The sequence below is a fragment of the Erythrolamprus reginae genome, chromosome 3 (assembly GCF_031021105.1).
Source record: "Erythrolamprus reginae isolate rEryReg1 chromosome 3, rEryReg1.hap1, whole genome shotgun sequence".
Taxonomy (NCBI): Eukaryota; Metazoa; Chordata; class Lepidosauria; order Squamata; family Dipsadidae; genus Erythrolamprus; species Erythrolamprus reginae.
Genome location: NC_091952.1, coordinates 49362284 through 49388604, shown reverse-complemented (window position 1 = coordinate 49388604; position 26321 = coordinate 49362284). Strand labels below are relative to the sequence as shown.

Sequence of the window (26321 nt, the reverse complement as noted above, 5' to 3'; positions counted from 1 at the left end):
ACATCACCTCCAAACCAGCTGTCTTGGCGCCGTAGGCAGCACCATCTTGTTTTTTGCTTCTGTGCATGCGCAGAAGCTGGGTGTTTAGCACTGCGCATGCACCCGTGTGGCACATCAAGAAGTGATCCGGCAGCGAGGTAAGTCAGAACTTACCCTGGTGACCAATTGTAAACAGCTTTTTTCAGGGTTGTTGTAATTTCCAACCGCTGTTAACCTAATGCTAACTCAAGAATTACCTGTTTTTATATTTTTTGTATAACAAACCTGTTACGATCCACTCGCATCCTGCACAATTAGACGTGAACCCAGCGAACACAGACAATGGAGGCACAGTACAGGCATCCTGGCATCCAAGACTGACAGCGAAGAGGACGTGGTGTCAGAGACTGAAAAACAACCAGGGTCTTCTGCACCTCTTTAGATGAATGACTCAGAAGAAGAGGAGGGGCCTCTTATTGGTACTAGAATCCACAGGGCCTCTAGGAGGCATGAGTGGTGGTTATTATTATTATTATTATTATTATTATTATTATTATTATTTATTGGATTTATATGCCGCCCCTCTCCGAAGACTCGGGGCAGCTAACAGCAATCATAAAACATCGTACAATAATAATCCAATACTAAAAATGATTAAAAACCCATTAATATAAAAAACCAAACATACATACAGACATACCATGCATAAAATTGTAAAGGCCTAGGGGGAAAGAATCTCAATTCCCCCATGCCTGGCGGCAGAAGTAGGTTTTAAGTAGCTTACGAAAGGCAGAGAGGGTGGAGGCAATTCTAATCTCTGGGGGGGAGTTGGTTCCAGAGGGCCAGGGCCGCCACAGAGAAGGCTCTTCCCCTGGGTCCCGCCAAGCGGCATAGTTTAGTTGACGGGACCCGGAGAAGACCCACTCTATGGGACCTAACTGGTCGCTGGGATTCGTGCAGCAGAAGGCGGTTACTCAGGAGGAGATTTACTTGTGAGTAGCACTGCTGACTAGTGGGCCACATCCTCAGGGTATTTAAGACAGTGTGACATGCTGCTTCTGCATAGAGAACAACAGTTTGTTGTAGCATATAGTTTCCAGTTCTTGTTTTATCAGCTTGGAATTTAGAGACACATTCTTGGCTTTCTGGGTTTCTGAGCTCCGGGTTTCCAGCTAACTTCTGGATGTCTCCACTTCTGAATATTATTCCAGCTGGGTAATTGTTGTGCTTATCTCTTTCTGGGACTCTAGCCAGCTGATAAGACTTTATAAGCAATACGATGAAGCTGTTAAAAGACTTTAGTTTCATTTTGAAAAAACTTTTAACTGCAAGAACTACTTGTACATAGTAAATCCTTTATTATTTAAAACAAGTGGTGTGCATCTGATTTCTGGGAGGGTGTGTGTGTGTTTCGTTGCTGGAACAAAACAAAACCACTCTATTTATGTTAATATTCGTTCACTCTCCAGATCCTAGAGAAGATGGTTGTTCTCTAGCACTATTAGCCAAATTACTTTAACAAGATATGTATGGGATCCTGTCTCGACTTACATATGAAGTTTTGTTCTGTCTTTCTCAGTCTCTAAGTTCATGTATGAAAGCCACTGCAATTGGGATATGAATCTTTTATAAAACTGCAATTCTGGAACTCTGGTTCCCCCATCATAGTTTCCCCTCCTAGTGCAACCTCCTTTTTCCTTTACTGGCCGGAAGTCCTGTTCCCCCACCATAGTTTCCTCCTAGCATGGCATCTTTTTTCCTCTACCTGTCCTAACCGAAAGCTCTACCAATGTGACACCATCAGCGACAGGAAACCGCAGCACAGGGATGAAAAAGCCACATGGCTCCAGAATTATAGATTGCTGACCCCCTACCTTAAGTCATAGCTCCTTTCCTGTCAAGAGTGTTAGAGTCCAGTGTAACCAGAATCTGAAACATTTGTGTTTTGGCCAAGGCAAATTTGGTGGAGTCTTATTTGATGTATGCAATGGTTCCCAAACTTGGCAACTTTAAAACTTGTGGACTCCAACTCCCAGAATTCTCCAGCCAGCTATGCTATGCTGTGCTATGTATAGCTAGCTATGCTATGCTGGCTGGAGAATTCTGGGAGTTGGAGTCCACAAGTCTTTAAGTTGCCAAGTTTGGGAACCTCTGATGTATAGGATAATGCTGATATATCCCATCCTTCCCTCCTGTCTCCTCCTCATGGCACATGCACACAGCCCTCCCCTGATCTGTTTTTTTCTCCTTTTTTCCTCCCTTTAGTCATTGTTTCCCTCCCCATTTTTGCCCAGATGAAATAAGCATAGTTTGCCAGTGTTCCCTCTAATTTTTTGGGGGGGTGGGCGGAAAAGTATAGTGTCTGAGCGGCAGTCCCTTCGGGACTGGGCGGCACAGAAATAAGAAAGAAAGAAACAAACAAACAAACAAATAAAAAACCCACCCTGTTTTGCCTCAGAGAATTTCAAAATAAAATACTGTACTGTGTGTCTATTACAGTGAGCTCATAATAGGGCAACTCTATCAATATCAAAATGCCACTTAAATAGTTGAGCTAGTTTCAAACTAGATTTTGATTTTCTTTCTCTCTTCCTTACTCCCATTCTTTTTCTTTCTCTTTTCCTTCCTCTCTTTTTTCTGTCTGTTTCTCTCTCTTCCTCTCTTCTCTCTCTCCTTCCCTCTCACTCTTTCCCTCTCGGCTTCTGGGCAGGTTTGGAAAACTCTGAGTTGATGATGATTTTTAAGTGAGCGATTGCTCACTGCTCAGCTTAGAGGGAACTATGGTTTGGACTGGGCTCAGACCTGGATCTGGTGCACAGAACAGTCAATGACTAAAATATTTGTAAATCCCTATGGTAATTATGTTAGGGTGAGCTTAATCAGAAGCAACCAATACAAGAGATAAACTTGATGGGCTGAGTCAAAAGGTGATTTTTGAAAAACACAAAGCTATGATAGCCAAACCTAAATTATACTACTAAAAATATAATAGAAATTATTTCTAAATCATCCAGTGTCTGTAAATAGAGGTACACAGCTCTACCTGGCATGGCATCTTTGGTACATGTATTTCTTTCATCTACTAAATTTCTCTTTTTCTCAAAAATACTTCATGTGAAAATCATTTTTTAACTAGTTTCAGTTCAATTCCAGGTCGCTTGGCTTAATTACCTCTAGCTAAGAACTTCACAGCCATTTGCAATCTTACTTAAAGCCAAATAACATCATCCGGACCACTTCTTAGAGGAAATTAAGCCAAGACTATGAAAACTTTGAAAAGATTTGATGGATATTTCCTCTCTTGTGAAATTAACTTGGATGACAAAAGACAGAAGAGCATTTTCTTTTCACTCCATTATGTTTATTGGAGCGAGTCTGTGAAAAATCAGTTTGCTTATATCCATGCAGAAGTAGCAACTTTCAGATTGTAAACTGGCTTTAGTTACCAAATAACATCTGTTCGCTTTAAGATTTTCTTCAGGAGTGTATATTGCGATCTGCATCTTTATTCATTGTTTATTTTGCAGGAAGAGCATGCATTTTGCAACCGTACTTGTCCAGCTTCAAGATCTTGCCCTGTAGCATCTCTTATGCTTGTAGGCACATGAAAAAAAATGTGTGAGTGATATATATTTCTCCTTACGCATTTATTACAACAGAAGGCCTTTGATGATGGCATTTTTAATTTTTATTTTAGGGTATCTATTTCTTTTCTCTGAAATAGTCTGCTGATTCTGTGTATCCTTCAAGAGATTTTAACTAATTGTTCTGCTTTAGAATACAACTCTGAACAGTTTTAAGTTTAAGTTTAATCAGATTTGTATGCCGCCCCTCTCCGCATACTAGGGGCGGCTCACAGCAATAACAATACAATGTAAAACAAATCTAATATTTAAGTTAGTTTAAAAAACACCACAAATTAAAACCAATCATACATACTAGCGTACCATGCATAAATTTTATAAGCCTAGGGGGAGGGAACATGTCAATTCCCCCATGCCTGATGACAGAGGTGGGTTTTAAGGAGCTTACGAAAGGCTAGGAGGGTGGGGGCAACTCTATCTGGGGGAAGTTTTAAAGGTTCTCTGAACTTCATGGCAGGATAATGGGTTTTTTTGCTTTTAAAATTCTCCACTTAAACAATATAGCTCCTAATTTACCACATCTAGGTCCCAAGCATGGTCACCTTCAGCAGTAAGGTGAAAGAAATATTTTCTGTTGGATGAGGCCCTGTGTCAAAGTGGAGCATGCTAACTGCACCTTTATACAACTAGAGCTAAATAATATGTACATCTCCTGAATATTACTGGCCCTCCAAGTGCTACAGATAGACTGATTTCTTAAAGCCTTCAACAGTTGTATTTACAAACAATGAAAAGCAGTTTTACAGTTTTCTTATTATTCCTTAAAATACTTATAAAACATCGTTGCATCAGATGCATCCGTTGCAAAAGATCAGGCTTGTCATCAGAGTCTAGAATGGAATCGCATGCCAAATATGAAGGGCATTCAGCAAATTTATCCACCAGATAAGCCGGACCTAAAATATTCTAGGCATTTTCCATCATTGGAGCGTGCTCAGAAAGCTCACTGAGTCGCTTCCTCTCTTGCATCTCGATGAGAGCACTGCGCTGATTCACAATTGCAAGCAGTTGGGACAGGATCGTCTTCTCTGTCTCATGGTCATCAGAAGTTTTTAAAGAATCTTTAAAATAAAAATCAGAATAAGAAACCATCCATAACATTCAATCTCTGTAGATATAAAAGCCAAATGCTACTCATGCATCGTCACAAAAACTCCAGAATCATAAAGCTTACAAACTTGAAGCTTGGCACATATGTTCCCCTTGGCTTCTAAGTTCTTGCTAAGAAAGGATTTTTCAAAATGTCCATCAGATATTAGTATTTCTTATATACAGTGTAAGAATATATATTAATGCTAAGGAATTAGACGTTCTACTCCCCCTCCCCACCTGAAAAGAGCTTTGTTCTGTCGGCATGCCAGCGCATGACTCATCTGGCCTGCTGGCTGCGAGTTTAGCACCATGCTAAGGAGTTAAGATAGATTTTCCTCTTCCCCCCCTGAAAGGGAGAGAAGGGGATAAGATAGGAGAGGCTTCTGTGGGGCAATCCTGAGGGGGAGAAGGGGATAGGAGAGGATCAATAGGGCCAGCCTAAGGGAGAGGAGAGGCTGACTGTAACTACTCATTAATGTTCAAGCTTTAACTGTCAATTTATCTCAAGCCTGATCACATAGTTTTCTAGCAAAGCACAGGTACCCAGCTACTAATTACATAATAAAGCAGAAAAGGAACTGGTGGAATTGCAAATACCCAGATTACACCTCCAAACTTCCCTGCACCAGCCGAATACTATGACTATGATGGATGAAGTTGGTTGAATGGTTTTAAATGTTTTGGGTTTTTTAAGATTAGGTTTTAAATCTTTGGATTTTCAAATGTAGCTTTTATGGCTGGATTTAATAATTGCCTATTTTGTATTCTTTTTATGCTGTAAGCCGCCCTGAGTTCCCTGGGGAAGGGCAGCCTAGAAATACAAGTAAATAAAATAAATAAATATTTTTTGGGGGGAAAGAGGCAACATCTGAAGAGATGCAAGTTCCCTATTCTTTATTTACTATTTTGTTAAAGTGAAAATACATCATGTGGAAACCCGGGAGTTAAAACTTCATCATACTTTTGAAAACCCAGATGAAGGAATAAATGACTAGAAACTTCCCTAGTTTTTTGACCCCAGCAGGACAGCATTCCAAGGACACAGAGCGAACATAACCAAATGCAATTTTTTTTTTCATTCAAGGAATGAATGCTTGAATGTTTTTAGCTGTACGGAACCTCTTACTGAATGGGCTATTGACTAATTCTCAAGCAAATTATTTTATTATTTAAAAAGGAAAAAATTAAAATCAGAAGGTAAACATATGCTACCTTTCTTTTATTTACATTTCCTATCCTGAGAATATCACACTGAAAATGATCATAATAAATATGCTGTCAAAGCCAAACTGTCAAATGCATATTTATCCACAGAAGGCAATTGGAAAACTCCTGTTGACATACAAACGTTTTTCTTTCGATTTTGTATATTTGTTACCCAATGGAAATAGAAACATAGAAACACAGAAGACTGATGGCAGAAAAAGACCTTATGGTCCATCTAGTCTGCCCTTATACTATTTCCTTCCACCATTCTTGTAGCCCGTATTTGGACCCGTTCAAGGACGGGCTACAAGAATGGTCGATTGTTTAGAACTGTCACAATTTTGGGTCTTTCAGGGCTGTGTGACTTATGACCACCAGATTCCTGGCTTTTCACAATCACAGCAGGGCTGCTACATTGGTAGAGACATAGAAGATTGATGGCAGAAAAAGACCTCATGGTCCATTTAGTCTGCCCTTATACTATTTCCTGTATTTTATCTGAGGATGGATATATGTTTATCCCAGGCATGTTTAAATTCCGTTATTGTGGATTTATCTACCATGTCTGCTGGAAGTTTGTTCCAAGCATCTACTACTCTTTCAGTAAAATAATATTTTCTCACATTGCTTCTGATCTTTCCCCCAACTAACTTCAGATTGTGTCCCCTTGTTCTTATGTTCACTTTCCTATTAAAAACACTTCTCTCCTGAACTTTATTTAACCCTTTAACATACAGTGATCCCTCGATTAGCACGGTCTCGATTAGTGCGAAACGCTACAACACGGTTTTTCAAAAAATATTAATTAAAAAATACTCCACGGTTTTTTTGCTATACCACGGTTTTTCCCACCCGATGACGTCATACGTCATCACCAAGAGTCACTTCTCTGTCTCTTTCTCTTTCTTTCCTGTCATTCTCTGCTTCAATCATTTTCTTATTTCTCTTTTTTTCTCCACTTTTTTCTATCATTTCTCTCTCTCTTTCTCTCCCTGTTGCCGGCGTGGTATATGAGAGAGAAAGAGAGAGGCAGAGGTCGGGCGCATTACCGGGAGGTGGAGGCGGCGTGGGGACGCTGGGTGCCGGGGACACCGAGGAGGGGGTGGACGTGGCCTCTCAGCTGCAGAGCCGAACAAGGGCGGAGGCAACGGCGGAGTCCGGCGCTGGGGCCATGCGGGGCCGCTCATCCAGGGGGGCGTGGACTGGCAAGTCGCCCTCCTTTCTCTCTCTTTCTCTCTCTTATACCACACCGGTAACAGGGAGAGAAAGAGAGAGAGCGGAGGGCACCTTGCCGGTCCACGCCCCCCTAGATGAGCGGCTCCGCATGGCCCCAGCGCCGCCCAGGCAAAGGGGAAACCCCAAGACCGCTTGCCGCTTGCCGCTTGCCATATTGCAGCGAAGGAGGCGAAGCAAGGCTCCAAGCTGCAATAAGGCAAGCGGCAAGCGGCAAGCGATCTTGGGGTTTCCCCTTTGCCTGGGCGGCGGGAAGACCAAGGGAAGGTTCCTTCAGCTGCCCAACACCTGATCCGCTCCGCAGCGCGGCAGCAGCGAGGAGCCGAAGATGGGGTTTCCCCTTTGCCTGGGCAACGGGGAAACCCCATCTTCGGCTCCTCGCTGCTTCCGTGCTGCGGAGCAGATCAGCTGTTGGGCGGCCGAAGGAATCTTCCCTTGGTCTTCCCTGCCGCCCACACGCAAACTCCACCATCTGCGCATGTGCGGCCATGAAAAAAAAATGGTGCGCATGCGCAGATGGTGTTTTTACTTCCGCACCACTATAACGCGGAAATCGATTAGCGCGGGAGGTCTTGGAACGTAACCCCCGCGCTAATCGAGGAATCACTGTATTTAAATGTCTCGTTCATGTCCCCCCTTTCCCTTCTGTCCTCCAGACTATACAGATTGAGTTCATTAAATCCTTCCTGATAAGTTTTATGCTTAAGACCTTCCACCATTTTGTAGCCTGTCATTTATAGTATAGTAAATTTCTTGGTTATCTAAAACCATACAAAAACAATTATGACTATAAATTAATTGAGCTGATTAAATAGCAGCTATTTTCAGGGCAAAAATTATTATAGTTCATGTCACCATGAGCTTGGGCAGCTCTTTTTATTTATTCATTCATTTGTGTCCTACTTTTATTATTTTACAAACAACTCAAGGTGGAGAACATACCCAACACACCCTCCTCCTCTTTCTCTGCAACAACCTACTATGCTCTTTCTTACCATCCAGATTATAGTAGCGCCGTAGCTCTTGATCCAGCTGGCACTGTTGCTCTTCCAGCTTCAGCTCTTGCACACTAAAAAAAAGTGTCATTGTTACCATCCACAATTAAGAAAAAGTTCCTGATAATATAAGGAATTCCCTTCCCTGGAGCTTTTGTACTGATGATCTCATTGCAAAGGGCTATCCTCCCATGTGTGTGTGTATGTAAATATGTATTAACATAAATATATGTACAGTGGTACCTCAAGATACGAACCCCTCGTCTTACGAACAACCCGAGATACGAACCCAGGGCTCAGAAATATTTTTCCTCTTCTTACGAACTTTTTTCGTCTTACGAACGCCAAACCGGAACTTCCGGTTTCGGCGTTCGGGAGGCTGCTGGGAAGCTCCCCGGCTGTTTTAAAAGGTGACAGCCGGGCGGCGGGGGTTCCCAGCAGCCTCCCGAACCCGGAAGTTCGGCAAAAGTTCGGGCTTCGGGAGGCTGCTGGGAAGCCCCGCAGCCCGGCTATCACCTTTAAAAACAGCTGGGGGGCTTCCCAGCAGCCTCCTGAACTCAAACGCCAAACCCCAACTTCCGGGTTCGGCGTTGGGAGGCCGCCGAGAAGCCCCGCCGCCCGGCTGTCACCTTTTAAAACAGCCGTGGGGGTTCTCGGCGGCCTCCCGAATGCCGAACCCGGAAGTTCGGGTTTGGCGTTCAGCGTTCGGGAGGCCGCTGAGAAGCCCCCAGGCTGTTTTAAAAGGTGACAGCCGGGCGGCAGCGGTTTTTTGCGGGTTTTTTTTTTGTTGTTGCATGGATTAATTGACTTTACATTGTTTCCTATGGGAAACAATGTTTCGTCTTACGAACCTTTCATCTTACGAACCTCCCCCTGGAACCAATTAGGTTCGTAAGACGAGGTATGACTGTATATACATACAGACACACTCATCTCAAAAACTATACCAAATGAGGAAGATCATGCAGTAGATCAGTGTTTCCCAACCTTGGCAACTTGGAGATATTTGGACTTCAACTCCCAGAATTCTGGGAATTGAAGTCCAAATATCTTCAAGTTGCCAAGGTTGGGAAACACTGCAGTAGATGACATCAGTATAATTGAGGCATATTTGCCTTGCTAACAGAAGTATCCTAGCAAGGTATTAAGTATTTCCAAGTTATTTTTCTAATGTACTGGTCATTTTACCGGTGGAATATTTATTTTATATTATTCTTGCAAATCTTTCACCCTAAGGGATCCTCTAGTATAGATTGTCTCTCCACAAGTTTTCAGGGATTCATGCTCAGAATTTCCATTTTAGACTTAAGTCGCATTCTGTGATTGAGTCATGTTGCAATAGGTCATTATGTAGTTCAGAGGTCTTCAAAGTTGGCAATTTTAAGACTTGGGAATTTCATAGTTGGCTGGAGAATTCTGGGAGTTGAAGTCCACAAGTCTTAAAGTTGCCAACTTTGAAGACCTCTGATGTAGTTGCTATACCCTGTCCAAAATATAGTTGATAAATCTGGTCTTAATAGTCAGCCACTGTGGTTTAGAGGCTACAATTTATGAATTACCATGGTATGCAAATTTTATCACCATTACAAATGATAGAACTTACTTGAATTCATTCTTTGACTTACAGGTGGTAACCTTTGAGTGCTATTGTGGTGCAGCTTTTCTTTTTTTTTTATTTTGTTTTGAATTAATAAAATAAAAAGCTGGTAGCTAATTCCTGTTTTGGATTCTGATTGTTATAATTTCTAATCATAGGCTGCATTGGTTCTGGTATTTATTATTTTTTCCCATTTGGCTGTTTGGAACTAGGTAAAACATAACCAAAATAATGAAGGACAATGACTTGATGTTGTATTCTGACAAGAAAGGTTTGAAAAAAAATATGTCAAGTATAATTTTTCTCTTTTGGGGAGAATACTTTTATGTCAGATTATGTCCAGTCAACGAAGCAGTGGAAGTGATGTGCCGGTGCCTGGAGGCTGTTGGGGTCTGGATGGGGGTCAACAGACTCAAACTCAACCCGGATAAGACGGAGTGGCTGTGGGTTCTGCCTCCCAAGGACAATTCCATCTGTCCGTCCATAACCCTGGGGGGGGGGGGAATTATTGACCCCCTCAGAGAGGGTCCGCAATTTGGGCGTCCTCCTCAATCCACAGCTCACATTAGAGAAACATCTTTCAGCTGTGGCGAGGGGGGCATTTGCCCAGATTCGCCTGGTGCAACAGTTGCGGCCCTATCTGGACCAGGACTCACTGCTCACAGTCACTCATGCCCTCATCGCCTCGAGGTTCGACTACTGTAATGCTCTCTACATGGGGCTACCTTTGAAAAGTGTTTGGAAACTTCAGATCATGCAGAATGCAGCTGCGAGAGCAATCATGGGCTTCCCCAGGTATGCCCATGTTACACCAACACTCCGCAGTCTGCATTGGCTGCCGATCAGTTTCCGGTCACAATTCAAAGTGTTGGTTATGTAAAAGGCGAAAGATTTATACGATCTGAAGAGAAACCAGACAGCCTTCTCTGTGGCGGCCCCGGCCCTCTGGAACCAGCTCCCCCCAGATATCAGAGTTGCCCCCACCCTCCTTGCCTTTCGTAAGCTCCTTAAAACCCACCTGTCGTCAGGCATGGGGGAATTGAAATTTTTCCCTTCCCCCTAGGCTTATAGAATTTATACATGGTATGCTTGTATGTATGAGTGGTTCTTTAAATTGGGTTTTTTAGATTGTTTTTAATATTAGATTTGTTTACATTGTCTTTTTATATTGTTGTTAGCCGCCCCGAGTCTTCGGAGAGGGTTGGCATACAAATCTAATAAATACAAATTCAAATACAAATACAGATTACCTTCTTTGGAGTGTGAAACAGGTAATCTGACATGGAATGCTCCAGGTCAGATTACCTTCCTTGGAGTGTTAAATTACATTTCTAACATTTTTCTGGGACACAACTGGGGAGTTTATACTGTTCATGCTATCCAGGAGTCATTCTGACCATTTTTAATATAAGCTGAGAAACTAGTCCACCTGCTTGATTGAAAGTTATGTTGTTGGCAGGAGAAACCACAAATGGCTTGTGGTCTCCCTTATAATTCATGTGGCACATGAGAGAACAGCGCCGGATCAATTTTCTATGGTCAAAATGAGTTATATCATTATTATTATTATTATTATTATTATTATTATTATTATTATTATTATTATTATTATTGGACCAGAATACCTCCGGAACCGCCTACTACCGCACGAATCCCAGCGGCCAATAAGGTCCCACAGAGTCGGCCTTCTCCGGGTCCCGTCGACTAAACAATGTCGTCTGGCGGGCCCCAGGGGAAGAGCCTTCTCTGTGGCGGCCCCGGCCCTCTGGAATCAACTCCCCCCGGAGATTAGAACTGCTCCCACCCTCCTTGTCTTCCGTAAACTACTTAAGACCCATCTATACCGCCAGGCATGGGGGATTTGAGACACCTTTCCCCCAGGCTTATTATAATTTATGTTTGGTATGTATGTGTTGTTTGGTTTTTTAAATTGATAGGGTTTTTAGTTTTTTCTTAATATTAGATTTGTGCCTGTACAATATTGTTTTATCGCTTGTTGTGAGCCGCCCCGAGTCTTCGGAGAGGGGCGGCATACAAATCTAATAAATTATTATTATTATTATTATTATTATTATTATTATTATTATTATTATTAATTAGATTTGTATGCCGCCCCTCTCCGCAGACTCGGAGTTATAGACTGATAGACCTAACTGATATAATTTGCAGAGTTCCTTACTCAATCATGAGGTCAGATTCTTCAGACATCAGGCTGTTCTTCTTTTGGATCAATGCGAGCAACTGGTTCATCCACTGCTTCTTCAGTTCAGACTTTGTTCCTAAAGAATATGACGAGAGGGGTGTGTGAGAAGTTAAATCCGACAGGTTAGCTTAAAGAAGAACCATTACACCACTTTGTGGCACCTGTTCTTCATACTCTTACCTGCCTGTTCTCGCAAAGATTGTTCCACCTTTATGCCCTGTTTCTCAAGCTCCCGAAAAGTCACTTCAATCTCTTCTAACCGCCTCTGGATGGCCTGCAAATACATTGGTCAAAATAAACATTGATTAGAACAAAGTTTTGAAATGCAAGAAGGGGAACCTGCAACCAGATTCTATAGCAGGGGAGGGAATTTCAGGAAAAGGAACCCTTTTATGAAAAGTCAGTGATAACATCACATGTAAATCTTTAGTAGGATCCAGATAGCTTCAAGGCTAAGGCATTAATGGTGTCACAGAAGAATGTTTGCAAAATCAACCCAAAAAGCACGGCTGATACATAAACATCCCTTCACATTTTCAAACACAGGTACAGTGTTCCCTCAAATTTCACGGGGGATGTGTTCCGAGACCGCCCGCAAAAGTTGAATTTCCGCGAAGTAGAGATGCGGAAGTAAATACACTATTTTTGGCTATGAACAGTATCACGAGCCTTCCCTTAATACTTTAAACCCCCAAATTACAATTCCCCATTCCCTTAGCAACCATTTAGATTATTACTCACCATGTTTATTTATTAAAGTTTATTAAAAAAATATTTATTAAAGGCGGACGAAAGTTTTGCGATGACATATGATGTCATTGGGCGGGAAAAACCATGGTATAGGGAGGGAAAAACCATGAAGTATTTTTTAATTAATATTTTTGAAAAACCATGGTATAGACTTTTCACGAAGTTCGATCCCGCGAAAATTGAGGATACACTGTATACGTTTCTGGGAATGTCACATTCAGAAGTTATATCTTACTACAAGTGCGCAGTGGTTAGAATGCAGTATTGCAAGCTAATTCTGCTTACTGTCAGAAGTTCAATCCTTGCCAGCTCAAGATGGACTCAGCCTTCTATCCTTCCAAGGTGGGTAAAATGAGGACTCAGATTATTGGAGGCCACATGCTGACTTGTAAGCCGCCCAGAGAGCACTATAAAGCATTATGAAGCAGCATAGACGTCTTACGTGCTATTTGCTATACTCTGAAGAGAAAAGGTTTTACATGCCAGCCCTGCCTCTTCTTCCTTTCCTATTTTCCCATGCACAATTCTAATGACATCGAAACAAAGCAGCCAAACAAGGTTGCTGTCCAAGGTGATGAGCATCATCTTTGTGGAAGATGCTACTACACATGTTTGCAATATTGCATAGTATTCTTGATAGAAACATAGAAGAAAAAGACCTCATGGTCCATCTAGTCTGCCCTTATGCTATTTCCTGTATTTTATCTTACAATGGATATACAGTGGTCCCCCGATTATCGCGAGGGTTCCGTTCCAGGACCCCTCGCAATGATCGGTTTTTCGCGAAGTAGCGGTGCGGAAGTAAAAACACCATCTGCGCATGCGCAGATGGTGTTTTTACTTCCGCCGCAGCAGCGAGGAGCCGAAGATTGGGGTTTCCCCGCCGCCCACGCAAACTCCTCGCTGCTGCCGCGCCCGCCGCTTGTCCGCCCGCCGCTTGTCCGCCGCCTGCCTGCCCGCGCGCCCCTTCGCCCGCCCACGCCGTTCGCTCGCGCCGCTTCCCAGCTGAGTCCTGAAGCGAACTTCCGCGTTTGGCTTCAGGACTCAGCTGGGAAGCGGCGCTGGGGTTTCCCCGCCCCGCGCGCCCGCCCTTCGCCCGCCCATGCCGTTCGCTCGCGCCGCTTCCCAGCTGAGTCCTGAAGCGAACTTCCGCGTTTGGCTTCAGGACTCAGCTGGGAAGCGGCGCTGGGGTTTCCCCGCCCGCGCGCCCGCCCTTCGCCCGCCCACGCCGTTCGCTCGCGCCGCTTCCCAGCTGAGTCCTGAAGCGAACTTCCGCGTTTGGCTTCAGGACTCAGCTGGGAAGCGGCGCTGGGGTTTCCCTGCCGCCCACGCAAACTCCTCGCTGATGCCCGCCGCTCGCCCTCCCGCCAGCAAGAGGGGGAAGACCCAGGGAAGCCGCCCAGCAGCTGATCTGCCCGGCGCCATCTACGCATGCGTGGCCATAGAAAAAAGGACGCGCATGCGCAGATGATGTTTTTACTTCCGGGTTGAAAAATCGCTATATAGCCTTTCGCAATGATCGGGATCGCGAAACCCGGGGGATCACTGTATGTTTATACCAGCCATGTTTAAATTCAGTTACTGTGGATTTACCAATCACGTCTGCTGGAAGTTTGTTCCAAGGATCTACTACTCTTTCAGTAAAATAATATTTTCTCATGTTGCTTTTGATCTTTCCCCCAACTAACTTCAGATTGTGTCCCCTTGTTCTTGTGTTCACTTTCCTATTTAAAACACTTCCCTCCTGAACCTTATTTAACCCTTTAACATATTTAAATGTTTCGATCATGTCCCCCCTTTTCCTTCTGTCCTCCAGACTATACAGATTGAGTTCATTAAGTCTTTCCTGATACGTTTTATGCTTAAGACCTTCTACCATTCTTGTAGCCCGTCTTTGGACCCGTTCAATTTTGTCAATATCTTTTTGTAGGTGAGGTCTACAAAGGGCAGAAAGTAAGCCTGCAGTTCACATGGTGCTTGGATTTCTGTTTTTTTTAAATAATCTATTTCCTTATTTGAATAAATTCTGCATAAATTTCTTGGCAAAGAAAATTACCTGAGCTTTACAAAACCTCTTCATTTCGGCCTCTTTGGCTCGTCGCAACAGTGTCTTCTTCCAAGTTGGATACTGAGTATCTTCAGTTAAGTTGAGGAAATGCTGCAAGCCACAAAAAGCACAGGTAAAAAAGGAGCAGGTCACGCGGGAAGAGTTAAAAGCTACCGGCTATCTGTAGTGATTGACTCAGACTAGCCATCGCTGCTTATATAACTCCTAAAATCAGCTGGACTCCTGCATCCCAAATATAAAATACTGTTTACGGGACATTGGTCAAAATATTCCCCAAAATCAAGATGCTTTATGAACAAGCTGAAGTTCCCAACCTCTGCAATACAATCCTCCGCCAGTGATTATCAAATAGATGCAATGCCTGTTAGTCCCACAAATAATAAACAAGAACAAGAAATAAATAAAATGATATGATGCTGCAATTCATCATGCTTTTGTGATGATGGCATTTGGCCTTTCAAAACAGGGAAAAAATAGTGAGGAGATACAAAATAAAATAAGCTTATTTTATTTCGTATCTCTTCACAATTTTTTTCCTATTTTGAAAGGCCAAAAATTGAAAATAATGAAAAAATATAGCGAACTTAACTAATACTCCAAAAACTACAGATATACTACATAGCAGGCTAGAAATTACTAGGTAATAGGAACAATGCCGCATGCTTTGCCTGCAGAAAGGTCAGCTTTTCAAAAAGTTGCTCACAACCAAATTGTAAACCATGATTTGTGACCACCTAGTTTGGATCATGGAGCAAAGATGAAAGGCTTGTCAAAGCTTCGAGAATAATCAACGAAGTTCCAGTCTTTTAAAGTTACATAGAAACAGAAGACTGACAGCAGAAAAAGACCTCATGATCCATCTGGTCTACCCTTATACTATTTTTTGTATTTTATCTTAGGATGGATATATGTTTATCCCAGGCATGTTTAAATTCAGTTACTGTGGATTTACCAACCAGGTCTGCTGGAAGTTTGTTCCAAGGATCTACTACTCTTTCAGTAAAATAATATTTTCTCACGTTGCTTTTGATCTTTCCCCCAACTAACTTCAGATTGTGTCCCCTTGTTCTTGTGTTCACTTTCCTATTAAAAACACTTCCCTCCTGAACCTTATTTAACCCTTTAACATATTTAAATGTTTCGATCATGTCCCCCCTTTTCCTTCTGTCCTCCAGACTATGCAGATTGAGTTCATTAAGTCTTTCCTGATACGTTTTATGCTTAAGACCTTCCACTGCCAATACAATACTCAGATATAGGATTCCTTTTCCCCAAGTGCATTATTTTACATTTGGAAACATTAAACTGCAGTTTCCATTGATTTGACCATTTATCTAAGCAATGGAAACTGCATCTCTTAAAGAGTCTGTTAACTACCGTATTTTTCGCTCTATAAGACGCACCTGCTGATAAGACGCACCTAGATTTTAGAGGAGGAAAATAGAAAAAAAATATTTTGAGCCAAAAAGGGGAGAGGAAGAGAGGAAGGAGTGAAAGAAGGGAGTGAGGGAGGGAAGAAGGGAGGAAGGAAAAGGAAAGCAAGAAATGGAGGGAGGAAAGGAAGGAAGGAAGGAAAGAAAGAAAGAAAGAAAGAAAGGGGGAAGGGACAGGAACAGAGGAAGGAAGCAAGGAAACTTATGAAAGGGGAGAGTAAGAGAGGAAGGACTGAAGGGAGGGAGGGAAGAAGGTAGGAAGGAGAAAGAAAAGAAGAAATAGAGGAAGGGAAGGTAAAAGAGAGAAAGAAAAAGAGCAAGAAAGAAAGCAAGAAAGAGAGAAAGAAAGAAAATGAAAGAGAAATAAAAATAGAGAGGGGGAATGAAAGAAATGGAATGAGGGAAGGAAGGAGAGAAAGAAAGCAAGAGAAAGAAAAAAGAATGAAAGTGCAAGAGAGCAAGAGAGAAAAAGAAAGAAGGAAAGAAAGAAAGGCAACTTCAAAGAAAGGCTCACTGAGCATCTCTCACTCTCTCTCTCTTTCTATCCCTCTTTCTTTCTTTCTCTTCCTTTCTCTCTCTCCTCTTTCTTTATCTCCTCTCTCTCCCTCCCTCTCTTTCTCTCCCCCCTCTCTCCCCCTTTCCCTCTCTCTTTCTCTCTCTTGCTATCTCTCCCCCCTCTCCCCCTCTCTCCCCCCTCTCCCCCTCTCTTTCTCCCTCTCCCTCTCTTTCTCTCTCTCCCCCTCTCTCTTTCTCTCTCTCTCCCCCTCTTTCTCTCTCTTCTTCTCACTTTCTCTCTCTTGTTTCCTTTCTGTCTGGGCAGATGGCTGCCTTCTGCCTTGGAGCGCGATTCGCCCCCTCTCCTCCTCCGCCGCCGCCTTCTGCCTTGGGGCGCGATCCGCCCCCTCTCCTCCTCCGCCGCTTCCTGCCTTGGGCGAGCAATCCCGGAGTCCGGGACTGTGTGGCTTTGCGCCATGAAGAGGAAACGGCTCCGGCAGCAGGGAAAAGTCGGCCGTTTTCTCTTCATGGCGTAAAGCCACCCTGTCCCAGACTCCCGGATTGCTCACCCAAGGCAGGGGGCGGCGGAGGAGGAGAGGGGGCGAATCGCGCCCCAAGGCAGAAGGCGGCGGCGGAGGAGGAGAGGGGGCGAATCGCGCCCCAAGGCAGAAGGCAGCGACGTTGGAGAGGGGGCAGATTGCGCCCCAAGGCAGAAGGAGGCAGCGGAGGAGAGGAGGCAGATCGCGCCCCAACGCAGGAGGTGGCAGAGGAGGCGGATCGGGCGGGCAATAGGGCAGCGTGGAGAAGCCAGGGGCGCATTTGGCCGGAGGCACCGTGGGGAGGCAGGGGCGGCCGCGGCTCCCTTTACTCCTATTGCCACACCTCCCCGCCCCCGCCCACCTCCCCGCGGGCTGGCAGGGGGATGGGGAGCACGCGCCCGTGGAAAAGGGCGCTCGGGTGTATTTGGGGGTGCACGCCTGCTCACGGGCGTAGCTTACGGGGAACGGTGAGCCAGGCAGCAGCTAGCCAGCCAGCCGGTGGGATGGCGCTTCCGAATTCGCAGCCTCCCCCCCCCTCCCTGCCTGCATCTTCGCTCCATAAGACGAGGCTGATTTTTCATCCTACTTTGGGAGGAAAAAAACTGCGTCTTATGGAGCGAAAAATACGGTACATAGTCTTAACTTGTGAAGTGCATGGAGACATTCCCCGTTTTCACTATAGATAGCCTGATGAACTTTGTAAGAGTCTTATGAATCAATATTTTAGTACAGAAATGTTTGCTTTTGTTTCAGAGACTGAAAAACTGATTCTAAATTACCTGTAGCCATTTTCTAAGTCTTACTTCCCTGTTAGAGAAAATTGAAGATTGCTATCACTAGCTAAAAGGATGTCAAACTCTTGAGTAACTAATCCTATCCCCTGTGGATTCAAAGAAGTGTGTTGAAATTTAAAGCCAGGCAGCTTTAATCCACATTGTGGGCCTTTTATTGAAAGGAGTGGCTGGGTGTTTCAAAGCCTTGATAACTGTTGTTAAGAGAAGACAGTAAAAGAAACGCCAGGGTGACCACAACAAAATAGCTATCATATGTAAAAAGATACAGGAAATAGAAACGGGTTTTCTAAGAACCATGTGTGTAAAGAAGAAGAAAAAGAGTAAATGATATATATACAGGGAAAACAGCATTCTGGGATCGCAGAATGACATAGATCCATGATGGCGAACCTGTGGCCCACAGAGCCATGCTTGTGCCGGCCAGCTGATTTTCGGGATTTCTGGGCCCACTGGGAGTTGGGAAACAGCCTGTTTTCCGCCTCCGGAATGGGTGGGAAAGGCCCGTTTTTTGCTCTCCACCAAGCTCCACAGCTTTTCTAGGAGCTGGGTAGGGCAAAAACAGCCTTTCCCAGCCTCCTGGAGGCCTGGAAACGTTCCGTTTGTCAACCGGAAGTTCCAGGTTTTTTGCTCTCCCCAGGCTTCAGAGCCTTTCTAGCCTTTCTTGACGAATTTGCAAAACAGGCCATTTTCTGCCTCTGGAGGGCCTCTAGGGGGGATGGGGAAGGCTGTTTTCACCCTCCCCAGGCTCCTAGAAAAGCTCTGAAGCCTGGGGAGAGCGAAAAATGGGTGTGCTGGGAGGGGGTTATGCGCACATGTGCAGGGCGCATGGAATTAAGGGTGAGACATGCACATACCTCCTCTTTTGGCCAGTGAACCAAAAAAGGTTCGGCATTACTGACATAGACATTAGTATATTAAAAAAATAGTTAAAAGGCTGTTTGGCAAATTTCCATAGTTTTGTGTCCTCCAGATGCAGATGTTCCCCAGAATTCATTACTGCTGGAGCTGAGAATTCTGCAAGCCATTCAAATGGAAAGTGCTCAGACTGAGAAAAGATGGTAGAATTCTAGACTGAGCCCTAAAGAACAAATTGGGATCACTCTACACTTTGTAAAGTTGATGTTCCTGGTTTTAAAAAATTATAAATTAGTACACCCACATTTGGTGGAGGGAATGAATGAATGCTGTTGTGTGGCAAGAGCACATTTCACTGTGCAGTTTTGTGTTGTGTGTATTCTTTTATATTATAAACATCAATAAAATATATTTTTTTTAAAGGTTGAGAAAAGATGTGCATGATAAAGAGAAAAGAAAGGTAACTAAGAAGTTTGTAGATAGAAAAAAAATAGAAAAAGAAGAAACTTAAAACTTTTGATGGTGTGCAGAAGAAAGTGCATGCATAGGGTATTTATTTATATAAAAGTAAAAAAATAACACCAAGAAAATATGGCAAATGCTTTTTACCAACTAATGTAGTGACAATATGATTCTCCTGGATTACTAATGCATAAAGGTAACTCTGAGAAATATTTGAACTATGCTTCCAAACATTGTTTTGTTAGAATTTATGGTGTCTTGACTCACCATGTTTTTCCCAGGATCTAAGCTCCCTTTTTCTTCTTTTTCTTCATCTTCCTCTTCTTCACTGTCACTGTCACTTTCACTGTCACTTTCACTGTCACTCTCCAGAAAATCTGCCAAAGAAAAACAGCTATGATGAGAAAAAGTACTGTATTCACTTTGAATGTAACAGAGCCACAGGGTTAGGTTAAACTTGCAAGCTTGAACCTAGGCTGCTACTATTTTCTCTGTCAGAATTTCAAAGAAGGCTTGCTTTTATAAAATTAAATGAGGTGGCAAATGCTTTGGCACTTCTGCACCATTCAAAATCAAAACCTACCGTATTTTTCAGAGAATAAGATGCACTTAGTTTTTAGGAAGAAAAATAGGGAAAAAATCTGCCCACTACCATGTTTCCCCGAAAATAAGACACTGTCTTATATTAATTTTTGCTCCAAAAGTTGTGCTATGTCTTATTTTTGGGGGGGTGCCTTATATTTCTCAAATAAGACAAATTCACAGGCAGAAAAGCTGACACCCCCAAAGAAAGTGTACCGTACAGTGCACTGATTACAGTACGGTACCTGTCAATATGGCATCCACACACGCAAACGACAGCACTTATATGGTACAACAGTATACTCCCGCTATTACAGCTTTTGGCCACCAGAGGAACTACAGTCTACGCACTGTAGTGGAGACTGTAATGGCGGTGAGACGGTACAAAGCAATGGAAGGGGCCAGCTGAGGACGCCACATTATTACGGTACCGCTACGAACAGCTTTGAATGGTACCGTATGTTTTTCCACCGTACCATATGTAAACTTGACTACGCCTTATTTTCAGGGGGTGCCTTATATTAGCAAATTCTGCAAAACCTCTGACATGCCTTACTTTCGGGGTATGTCTTATTTTCGGGGAAACAAGGTAGGTATTCATCTGGCTAGCGTCTTTAGTCTGGTCAACTTCAGCATATTGTTTTATCCCCTGGGTAGGGCTTTAAAAAACCCATCTTCTATTGGCATACCCCACAGGAACCCGTCCCAAAGCCCTTGACCGGCAGCGGTGAAAGTTGGCTGGGAATAAGCCATTCCAGCCATTTTAGCCGTGGCGGTTGCACATCAAAAGGATTGTTTATCGAGAGTTGTCACCTGGTGAGAGAAGACTTAAGTACTGTGCAGGAGAGACGGAGGTGGAGGAATAACTATAAGGTTGGTGATTTTGCCAATAGAAGTGGATTTTCAAAGCAACTTAAAACTTAAAGGGAAAAGAACAAAGGGACCGGAAAAGAAATGGCGGTTATAATAGCAAATGGAGACTAACCAAAGCCTAAGATTCCTTATTAAAGCAATAAGAAGAAATGCCATGGCTCTTTCAGGAACCTGATGGATCTGGAAAATTTCTAGTCAATGCTAGAGGATTTCACCAATCTGGAATGCAGAGGCAATCACATCACTGGCCAGGAATGGTCCTGAACAGCTTCCTCTCAAGCAGCACCTTGGTTTTTTGAGGAGTGCTAACAAATGAAGTGGGTAAAGAGATGCTGCAGGATGCAGGGAGTGGGAAAATTGCATAGTTAAAAAAAAATCAAAGAGTGCAGAAAAGAGCTTGGCAAGCTGCTTGGAGTGATATGGGCAAACTTCAAACTGCCTATTGTAATTTTCAAAGAGATCCAATGTCATGGAAAAGAGTTAGAGAACAACTTTCTGTGGTTAATGACAAGGGACCTTTCTGTTTGCAAGGAACATAAAGTTCCAAATCTTTTTAAATGGCAACAAAGAAAAAAAAATGTTCCATAGGACGAATACCATTACAGAATTTGCCTTGCATTATGGAACATACCACATAAAATGGGTGTGGGGGGGGTTGTATTTAAATCACAGAGATCTGATTTTCATCCATTGTTGAGTCTTTACTCCTTCTCCCTTTTATCATCTGTTTGGAAAATTTGAGATATATTTTTTTTAAAAATAAGCAAGGAAAATAACCTGATTCTCTGAAGTTGGATTTTTCCAGCCCTGTATATGAAACATGAAGCGGGTTTGAAATTGGACTCAGTCTGGATAATTCAAGCTTTTCCAAGTCTGACAAGCAAATCTTCTTCTTCTGGATCATTTCACGTTGCATTTGCTCCAATGTGGGGTGTGAACCTTCTCCAGAAATAGTAAGACGTGATCCTTGGGAAAGGAGATTTAGATGAGGCTTTCCCTTAGAGTCACCACTCCAAATGGTTTGATCCTGTGCCATGTTTTCAGGTGATCTCATGCTTCCATCAATCTGAAAAGCTGAATCAGCTTTGGGAACAGAGTCACTCAGCTTCTCATCTCCCACAACAGTGGACGGTCGATGTGGATGCCGTGAGGAGCTTATTGTATCGGCACCTTTCTTTTCTGGTGGGAATCGGCTGGGGCCTTCACTCCCTTGTTTCTGAAGTGGTTCAGATTGGCCCTCTGGCAGCTGATCTACAAAGGGAGACGTAATCTCCTGCCAATGTGGTTTTTTTACCATCCTCTCTTCTTCAGTAGTCAAGTCTAAAATGTTTTTGTCTGGTGGGCCGTCCAGATGGGATGAATCCTGCAGAAACAAAACACAACAAGTTTGCAAAAGAGTTGCAGGTACAGTGATACCTTGTCTTCCAAACTTAATTGGTTCCGGGATGAGGTTCTTAAGGTGAAAAGTTTGTAAGACGAAACAAAGTTTCCCACAGGAATCAATGGGAAAGTGATTAATGCATACAAGCCCAAAATTCACCCTTTTGCCAGCCGAAGCGCCCATTTTTGCTGGGATTCCCATGAGACTCCCCTCCATGGGAAACCCCACCTCCGGACTTCCGTTGCCAGCGAAGCGCTCGTTTTTGCGATGCTGGGATTCCCCTGCAGCATCACAAAAACACGGAAGTCCAGAGGTGGGGTTTCCCTTGGAGGGGAGCCTCAGGGGAATCCCAGCAGCGCAAAAACGGGTGCTTTGCTGGCAACGGAAGTCCAGAGGCGGGGCATCCCAGTGGCGGCAGTGGGTTTGTAAGGTGAAAATAGTTTGTAAGAAGAGGCAAAAAAATCTTAAACCCCTGGTTTGTATCTCGAAAAGTTTGTATGACGAGGCGTTTGTAAGACAAGGTATCACTGTATATATAAAAATATGCAAAGAGTCTATCAAATTGATACTTTGTTCTCAAAGTTTTCAAGCAGATACTGAATGGAAAGCCTATAAGGGGCGTGCATAAGCGCACCATTGTGCCTACTGTTCCTGTCCTACTGGCCAATTGTCTCCTTTTATCATTATTTTCTATGTTGTGTTTATATAAACTACTATTGTTTACTTGATCAACAAATGAATGAATGAATGAATGAATGATAAATAAAACCACTGAGAATATTAATCTCCAGGCATCTATTAATCTCTTTTTGTTTGGTATAGCACTCAAAGACTTGAACTATTTCCCATCTTACATGATCAGAATCAGTCAGTGATCAGATTTATTGAACATCTACAGGTGCTATCATGTTTTCCTGAAAATAAGATTCTTCCTATATTTTTTTGAACCCTGAAATAAGCATTTGGCCTTACTGTCATACATTCAAAAGCCCAATTGGGCTTGTTATTCAGGGGATGTCTTATTTGGGGGGAAACGGGGTAGCAACAATGGCAGAAAACATATATCTAAGTTTATATGGCAAGAAACACCTCCCCCCCCTCAAAAAAAAGTAAACATAAAATACTTCAAGATGAAAAGAAATGAGAAGGTTTGGAACTGTCTGATCTGAAATTGTATTACGCAGCTTGTTGCTTAGTCTGGATAAAAGTGTAAGTTTTGTTGAAAAAGGAACAAAATTTAGAATAAGTACAAAATTTGAGATTCAGATATTATGGTTTTTTATAGTATAATAAAGCTAAAGTTATTGATTATACTAGAAATACCATACTTGGAATATGAAATAGATATAAATTCAGATTGTGCCTGAAAATTCCTTTATGAGTCTCAGCACAAGAAGCATTTTATAGGGGAAAAAATACATAAAGAAAAAAGGTTAACTTATCGAGAGTTATTAGATCAGGAGCATGGAGAATATAAAATGAAACCAAGAGAGCATTTGATTGCAGAGGAATTGAGCTTTCAATGGCTTTTGTATGCACAATTAAGAAAAAGAATTACGGTAGATTTATGGTAATAGAACACTTGGAACTGAAGAGCAGATGAAAGAATTTGAAATTGAACTACGTGCAAGTGATGAATGTGTAACTCCCAAAATATATAGTATAAACTTTTACTGACATTTAGTAACAAAAAAAGAACAAATGAAAAATCCATTGGTGTATGACTCCAGAAAAATTGTCTGAAGTACTTCAAATTTATGTTGGAAATATGAAGTATCATAAAACCTCAAGCCTCAATCTCTTAAACCTCAAACCCCAAATTTATCGGTTTAAATACATATAATGTTACAAAGAAATTTTTAAAAAATCAACATTTCATTGAAACCAGAATTTTTCTTGCTGGGATTAATGGATAGCCATTTAGAAAACAGCCAGGGAAGATTATTTTGATAAACAATTATTGCTGTGAGACTCATATACAAAAAATGGAAAGATTCTGAAATACCCACAATGGAGAAATGGGGTTTGTGAACATTACAGAACTAAGGTAGTAGAACTAAGGTAGAGCCGAGGTTGCGCGGCAGGTAGAGTGCAGTACTTCCGGCCGCTAAAGCTGAGTGTAGATCTGCAGGTCAGCGGTTCAAATCTCATCACTAGCTTAAGGTTGACTCAGCCTTCCATCCTTCCCAGGTGGGTAAAATTCTTAAAGAACTCAGATCTGTCATTGCTACCCTCCTGACTGACTTGTTTAACCAATCCCTTTTAACAGGAGATGTTCCTGGTGATTGGAGAATGGCCAGTGTTGTGCCTATCCACAAGAAGGGCAGTAGAGAAGAAGCTGGTAACTACATATTGTTCTCTCTCAGCTCTGAATTAAAGCAGGAGCAGCGTCTTACAAAATAGGATTCACTCTACATGCAAATAAAGAAGTATGCTTTGTTTTTACAGATGAGAGTCATATGCTACATTTTGTTCTTGTATTGATTCCGGCATAGGAAGCAAAGTTCTTATATAATGTTATGTTTGCTGTCCAAGTTTGTTTAATTACACCCATGAGAAAGTTGGACCAACCATGGGCAAACAAATAGTATCAGCTGCAAACTGCTTATCACAATAAATTAACATTCAACTCTTGTGTTCAAACAGAATCATTTCTTTTGGTGGGTTGAATGGAGAGACACAATGATCAGAAGTATAGTAGAGTTCTGTAAAAGGATTATGATGCCAGCTAATTTGATTTTGATTTCTTTCTTACAAAATTTCTTTTTTTCCCCACATAGCCACACTCTCAAATCATCAGTGTTACTTTGCTACCCACACACACAATCAATTTCCTTGTCAGACTTCCAACTGAGACTCTATTCAAATATGGGAGAAATTAGGTTTGTGTTGCCCAAAATGCAAATGATGTACACCTGCTTATATCATATTTTCCATTGCATGTCTAAAGATATTGTTTTAAAGCATTTTGTTTTAAAATTCTTTTCTCTATAGAAACATAGAAGAGATACTAGGACAAGGGGGCTCCCCCTAAAGCTCATAGGTAAGAAAGTGAAGACAAACCAAGGGAAATATTTCTTCACCCAGAGGGTCACTGGTTTATGGAATTCACTTCCAGAAGAGGTTGTGACAGCTGTCAGCTTTGATAGCTTCAAGGCAGGATTAGACAGATTCATGGATGCCAAGTGCATTGGTGGTTATTTAAACGGATGTCCATATGCCGCCTCTATGTTGGTTGAGGCAGGCAAGATTCCCTTGAGTACCATTTGTTGGGGGTCAAGGGAAAGGGAGGGTTTTGCCTTCTCTTTCTACTCAAGATCCCCATGTACAATTAATTGGTGGGCCACTGTGTGACATAGAATGCTGGACTCGATGGGCTTTGGCCTGATTCAGCATGGCTCTTCTTATGTTCTTATGTTCTTAATTTAATTTAATTTATTTGACTTCTATGCTGTCCAATTACTTGGGACTCACATGCCAACCCACATGCCTCAGCACTCTCAGCAATCTGGACAAAACATTGGTCACCCCTAACTGAAAACCACATAAAAGATCCTTCTCAAATACTCCAATCCTTTTAAGATTATCCACTTGTCCCTGCTCTCCTCTAACACTCAGCCAGATTCCGAAAAGGCAGCCACCGTACCTACCTACCTCATATGCGTCTTTGAAGGAAGCTTTGCTGGGGGTAGTTATGTCTGATGAGACCAAGGAATGCAACGTGCAATAGAAGTTGCCTAGGAAGAAACAATCAGGTAAGTATGTGACCGCAATTCATTTGGCCCAACCAGAAATGCTATTGGGGTGCAGATTTAATCTTCAGGATTAAATTAAAAGAGCATGTGGCATACCATGCATAAATTGCAATGGCCTAGGGGAAAGGAATATCTCAACTCCCCCATACCTGGTGGTATAAGTGAGTCTTGAGTAGTTTACGAAAGACAGGGAGGGTGGGGGCAGTTCTAATCTCTGGGGGGAGTTGGTTCCAGAGGGCCGGGGCCGCCACAGAGAAGGCTCTTCCCCTGGGGCCCGCCAAACGACATTGTTTAGTTGACGGGACCCGGAGAAGGCCAACTCTGCGGGACCTTATCGGTCGCTGGGATTCGTGCGGTAGCAGGCGGTTCGGGAGGTAATTTGGTC

The 26321-nt window shown here is 42.8% G+C and overlaps 1 protein-coding gene across 2 annotated transcripts in view; it reads right to left on the bottom strand.

Moving 5' to 3' along the window:
* Positions 1 to 3318: 3318 nt before the first annotated feature.
* The window catches only part of MICAL1 (microtubule associated monooxygenase, calponin and LIM domain containing 1), a 58833-nt gene continuing 35830 nt past the window's right edge, over positions 3319 to 26321 (bottom strand). For both annotated transcript variants that reach the window (XM_070745163.1, XM_070745164.1), the window contains exons 17-24: positions 25836 to 25918; positions 21578 to 22163; positions 19613 to 19722; positions 14756 to 14857; positions 12130 to 12223; positions 11926 to 12025; positions 8150 to 8223; positions 3319 to 4684 (exon numbers count right to left, since the gene is read on the bottom strand). In XM_070745163.1, the coding sequence (XP_070601264.1) occupies positions 4530 to 4684; positions 8150 to 8223; positions 11926 to 12025; positions 12130 to 12223; positions 14756 to 14857; positions 19613 to 19722; positions 21578 to 22163; positions 25836 to 25918 (1304 nt within the window). In that variant the 3' untranslated portion in view covers positions 3319 to 4529. The remainder of the gene's footprint in view (positions 4685 to 8149; positions 8224 to 11925; positions 12026 to 12129; positions 12224 to 14755; positions 14858 to 19612; positions 19723 to 21577; positions 22164 to 25835; positions 25919 to 26321) is intronic.